Here is a 6000-nt window from a genome sequence, read left to right as displayed (position 1 = left end):
TGTATACATGCAGTGAACTTTGTTTCCAGTGGCACTTTTTTGCCCTTTATCAAGCTGTATCTTCGCATTTCTAATGTATAATTTACAGAACCCCTGCTTTTTATATGTGCTGTCTGTTGCGACTATAATTTTTGTGCAGTTACAATACAAGACCGGCAACAGCTGCTCCTGCGCAATGCATTGGAACGAAGGTAAGCGTCACTGAGATTTTCTGCTGGCCGTTGCATATGTACAAAAATGTAAGGAAAGTTCTTGAATTACAAAGTTTCATTAAAGTATTTGTCCTCAACACGTTCATTTCATTGCCTTCACGTTTTTCATAGCAGCGGCATGCACTGCTTTGCTGATTTCAAACTGATATAGTTCTAAAGTTCACGTGATATTTTCTTTTAACAAGACAAAAAAGGTGGAAGCATTGACATCAGTTATTTCTGGCACAGTTTATTGGGACATACGAATATTTTATTTTATCAAAAAATACATATTTTACATGTCTTGACAGTGCGTGGCGCTCAAGAATTTATTTGCAGTATCTTTGGCAATGACAATGCAGTTATCATTGATGTATTTGATCCCTCGACAAATTCGATAAGCAGCTGACCGGCCACGTGTTCTCTTGCTGCCGATAAATATGGCCGACCTTACGTCGACGCAAAATTCTTTTCTTCTTTTTTTTGTATGGACGTAAGGTCGGCCATATATACACACTTTGAAACGCTTGTTTTCCGTCCCGAATGTTTATTCGTGCTGTCGATAAACATTCGTGCCGAAAACAAGCGTCTCGAAGTGTGCATATATGACCTACCTTACGTAGGTCATATATATATATATATATATATATATATATATATATATATATATATATATATATATATATATATATATATATATATATATATATATATATATATATGGACGTAAGGTCAGCCTACACACTTTGGGACGCGACTGCGCAAGCTAGCGCTCAGATGAACAATTTGATATCCGAATGTTTCCCGGCACGTCGCACTGATTTGCTATCACTTGTTTAGGGCTATCCACATCGTAACATAGGCGCTTCGCTACCGGGCTGACCGGCCACCTCAGCAGTTCAGAGTTAACTGACGTATCCGGAGAAACTAGGGGGGCGGGGGAAACGCTCACTTTGGAAGTTGTTTGCGCTGCAGTGATTACTAACATGCTGTGTAATTTCAATAACTGGTATCTATTTGTGAAGTTAGCGACGTGGCAAAATATTTTGAAATTCCGTAATTCATCTTCAGATTCGTTTGTTGACGAGAAAAGACGGATGCTTGCTTCTGTCAGAAACGGTGATGCCCTAACCAATTGGCATAAACATGCATATACCGTAACGGTTTTGCTAAAATTACTGTATCCGTACAACTAGAGTTTACTAGACTATGGTCTAGTACAATTTAACGCAAACTTTTCAGTATTACGAACAGTGTGCGTTATATACGGAACCAGTGGGTGAGCGAGTGAGTGAATAAACTTTCATTGGGTCCAGCAAAGCGCGCATCCAGCGAATCCCACCAAACCACGTTTCGAACACAAAAACATTACGTTACGTTGCAATCTCGGAGGCCATGCAAGATTGCTGTACATAAAAAATTTGCCATATTTCGGAGAACACAGAGTGCTGAACACTGAACTTTAATACTCGTCTCATCTTTCTTGCCCCGATTACGGCGCTGTTGCCGTCATGCAATCCGTAAATCTTTCTTCCACAAAACCTCCGAGAGTCGCAATTTGGATCAAATTGGATTGGTAGGCAGTTGCGCCCCTATCCAATCATACAGCCAGACGAAGCCTTCGCACATTCGCACATGGTTTCTTCCTAGATGGGCGAGCACATGACTAATTAAAGCAGTTCGTCTCAGCAGTAACTCCACTACTAATACTAATAGGGGAACGAGTATTTACGTAAGGTTCAGAAATGTTCAAGCGCCTGTGTCCAAGTTTTAAGAGGCTACAGGCGCGGTAAGGGGCCTCAAAATTGGTTTTATATAATAGTTAAATGGGACATCCTTTCCCAGGATAAACTCGCGTGCTCACAGCGCTAGTGTTTACTGTTTCAGGACAAATGTTCACCGATGGAGTCACACAGCAGCGGTCAAACAAGCCCTGCAATACAAGGCAGGGGCCACGATTGGCGGGTACACGGTGCGCCAGGTGCGTGCGGAAGAGTTCGTTGCATTTCAGGTCATTGCAAATGGATTTTTCGCGTATTTATTCAGGTTGAAGAAGTCAAAGAATTGCACCTCGCTGCTGTTCGGCTTTTGCATGAAAAAACAGGCGCGGACTTTCTTCACATCGCCCGTGAAGATCGCAACAACCACTTTAGGTAAGTCTGAGCTAAAAGATAGGAAATCTGTGCTGAAAGGCTCATCGATAGTTTATTTCCACAAATGACCGCACCCGTGTGCAGCGTTAAGACGAGATCGGAACTTGCGTTAACTTACGGATAAAAGTATCGTCCCTTGCTTTTTTGTGTCTGTGGGTGCGTGCAGATATATGTGCATTTTCTAAAAAATGGCCAGCTGTTGGAGTGTAGGTGTGGCATGTCGTGGGACTCTGCTGGCCTGTTCCTGGATTTGGCCCCCCCTCTGCTCTTTGGCTAGCATTGCGCTGGAAAGCATTTGGCTCATGGCACTACAGCAGGTGTAATTGTCCTGATTATAAGCATGTACATTGACTGCTGGAATGAAACAAATGATTTGCCTTAGTTATTACCAACAGGAGTTGTGATGAGGTTTTCGAGAAAGCATCACTGCATGCCAGTGAACAGGATTAACAGCCTGCCCTGTCAGCTTATTGATATTGACACGATCACACTCTAGAAGCCGAGGGAGAACACAAAATTCACATGCCACGTAGGAAGTGAATATTGTCTTTGGATGAACATATGTAGACACAGCCTTTTTGATGTGCTCTGTGGGCTGTAAATTTTACATCTGGAACCTTTTGATGTGGCATATACTGTGTGTTTACTAAAAACTGTGTATTAATGGTCAAATTACAGTTTGGCTGACCAATCTTTGTAGCAGTGATAGACATCGTAACTTGCACAATGTGCCAATGTATATATTAACAAAATTTTACAAATTTAGCCCCAGAAAGTCCAAGCACCATTCCAGGTCAAGGAAAATTACAGCTTGTTCACTGTTATTCCTGGCCAAGGAGGGCAAGCGCATACAAAAGAGGAATTAAATGTTATTTGAGTTAACAAAAATACTATAGAAATTAATGAGTAATTGGTTTGCAGAACTATCCACAACTGGAAGGGGGGAGGGGTAATCTTGCTCCAGGTTATTAGAAATGCTTCTACAGGCTTGATTAAATTGATTGAGCTCAAATCTGAATTTGGATCTGTTGAACTCAGTGCAGCAAAAATTATAGGTTAGGCTCTATGGGGTTTGCTTTTAAATTAATGAATTTATGGGGCGTATTGTAATTTCAGAATTGAAGTCAGCCAGCACTTGAAGCATAACTTTTGGCTAGAAATTTCGTGCATGGTACCAGTTTTGAGAAACGCGAACTCGTAATTAACCCATCAACAGTTCTTTTATACACAATTTTTTATCGGTGCTCAAACATATTTGGAGCAGCGATGTATTTTGCTGAAGATTTGGGTACTTATTTCTCAAATCTGGTGCAAAACGCAGAGATTTAATAAAATGAAAGATTCTATATGATTAAAAATGTAACAGCATGACCTTGGATAAACGGAAGAGCAGACAAGGACAAGTGTTGTTAAATACCTCCTCGTCTGGCCTATGTAGCAGCTGCCACAATGCTTGTCCTTGTCTCCTCTTCTGTTTGTGTCCTTGTCTAAAGTTGTGCTGTTGAATATTTAATCACACATTGATAATAGGAAAATGTTTTGCTTTGAGTACTGGCTGATTACACTACTGTGATTGCAACATGTCCCATAAAGCTTTAGTTTAAAGTCAATTTCTGAAATATCACTAATAATTGTATTGGTTGTAATTGCAAAATTCTGATTTCCGTAACTTTTATCAAGCTGCAATGAAATGGGAAGGTGGCATATTGTGCAATCCTTCTAGTGTGTATGATATCACTGCTTGTTCAGCAACGAAGTTGTGTTTTTTCTGTCTCATTATGATTGATTCATGAAAAGAACCAGAGGAAACAATGGACATGATTAAGTAGCCTCCACAAGAAGCCTGTGCACTGAAGCCAAGAAATATGCAAGGGAATGGATCTTTTCCATGCCAGAAAAGCAGTGCTAGCAGCTGCTGCCGAAATCCCTATTGAGAGTCAGGCTGGCATGGCTCGACGGATCTGATTGTGTGTGTTTTGTTAGTCATGGTGATTTGTGCGACTAGGTTCATGGGTTGTCATGCTTCCCATGTGTGCGTATGCACTCTTGTGACTTGCTTCTTGGAAACGAGCACAAGCATGCACTAGTAGAGGTCTGTTTAGAAGATGGCCGATGCAGGAATTTGTGCACCCAGCTCCGCGAATCCACCATGGAATTCAATTTTTCTTCCTTGGTCCGCCGACAGTGCGATCATTCCATCTTTAGAGGAAAAGTATCTTGGGTTGTAATAAATTCACTGCCCACCAACACTCTCCCGGATGTGAGACATTGATCTTATATCCATGCGCTTTCGTGAATCCCAGACATATTACAGGGAACTTGTGCCTAAAGATGCATACACCATGAACATGCTGGGTGTGGCAATAAACCTGATGGAGGTGATCTCTCATATACACATGTAAAAGTTCAACATACTTGTTTTTTTTTTCATCATCAATGAGGTACGGTACCATCATGGATTATCTTAAGTTTGAACATTGACAGTGCACAGCTATGGGGCGGCAGGTGAATGCTATAGCTCCCCTGCAGAAGCTAATATAAATGTCATTCGAGCGTCTTTATCACATCTACATGTATGTTCGATGGTATCTTTGTTATTTAGCAATATGTAGCTTTGGCGGTCGCCAAGTTGGACAGAATAAGCTCAAGCGTGCAAAGAGCTTTGCAGTAGTTTGGCCAGCACATGATTTTAATGGTGCTACATTGTTCACAGTTCTACTGTAAACATCAGTCAGCTTGGGAATAGGCTGAATGTGGCCATCCTTTGCTTACAGCATAAAAAACTGGGGTGGTGTGGGGAATCGAACCAGCAGGTTGGTGTCATTAAAGTGAGCACCTTAGACAACGCTCCACGTCTGCTTTCATTTGATCCCTCCACGGTTGCTCAGTGGCTATGGTGTTGAGTTTCTGAGCACGAGGTCACGGGATGGAATCCTGGCCACGGCGGCCGCATTTCGGTGGGGGCGAAATGCGAAAACACCCGTGTACTTAGATTTAGGTGCACGTTAAAGAACCCCAGGGGGTCGAAATTTCCGGAGTCCTCCACTACGGCGTGCTTCAGGATCAGAAAGTGGTTTTGGCACGTAAAAACCCATAATATAATTTTAAAATTTTGCTTTCATTTGGGACCGAAGGTTGAACTCCAACTGTTATAACTAATGAATAAGAAAAGTGGCACTTGGGCACATGTGCTACAACTGCGAGCGTGGGCATAGAGAACAAGAGGCAGAAGTAAACAGGTGTTCTGGCGGATGGCTGATTATCTGATACTCTCCTTTACATAACCTATAAAACAGGCTGAACATGTGAGTCCCTGGCTGAGCAGAATGATGCACAATAAGCAGGAAAGGGGTGCTGTGCAAATAGTGGAAGGCCAGTTATGAGTGGATACCCTGCTAGCTTCGTTGCCTCGGTGCAGTGTCATTTGGCAGGCCCCACTGTTCCTGCCTCTCACCCACTGCACAAACGCACTGCGATTCCTTACGTTTTGGGTGCGAGTCCCTGCTTGTTGCGCACGTACAAAGTGCATGTAGCATATCTTTCTTCCAAAAAAACTAATGAATGCGTTGGTAAATGTCAAAGATCAAATAAGTAAACAAGGCTTTCCTGTGTTGTATACAGGCTGCATGCGCAAAGTGTTAGCAGGTGTATATTGG

General features: G+C 42.1%; 1 protein-coding gene across 2 annotated transcripts in view; it reads left to right on the top strand.

Annotated features, from left to right (window-relative positions):
* Nucleotides 1-1809: 1809 nt before the first annotated feature.
* Nucleotides 1810-6000, top strand: part of LOC135919966 (presequence protease, mitochondrial) — a 198813-nt gene continuing 194622 nt past the window's right edge. Inside the window, exons 1-3 of one of the 2 annotated variants that reach the window (XM_070529293.1) lie at nucleotides 1810-1980; nucleotides 2079-2172; nucleotides 2238-2344. In XM_070529293.1, the coding sequence (XP_070385394.1) occupies nucleotides 1937-1980; nucleotides 2079-2172; nucleotides 2238-2344 (245 nt within the window). In that variant the 5' untranslated portion in view covers nucleotides 1810-1936. The remainder of the gene's footprint in view (nucleotides 1981-2078; nucleotides 2173-2237; nucleotides 2345-6000) is intronic. The other variant, XM_070529292.1, reaches the window with a different exon arrangement.

The sequence above is a fragment of the Dermacentor albipictus genome, unplaced genomic scaffold, assembly GCF_038994185.2.
Source record: "Dermacentor albipictus isolate Rhodes 1998 colony unplaced genomic scaffold, USDA_Dalb.pri_finalv2 scaffold_20, whole genome shotgun sequence".
NCBI classification, from domain to species: domain Eukaryota; kingdom Metazoa; phylum Arthropoda; class Arachnida; order Ixodida; family Ixodidae; genus Dermacentor; species Dermacentor albipictus.
The sequence above is the reverse complement of the archived record's forward strand: the minus strand, read 5'-3'. Positions and strand labels throughout refer to the sequence as shown.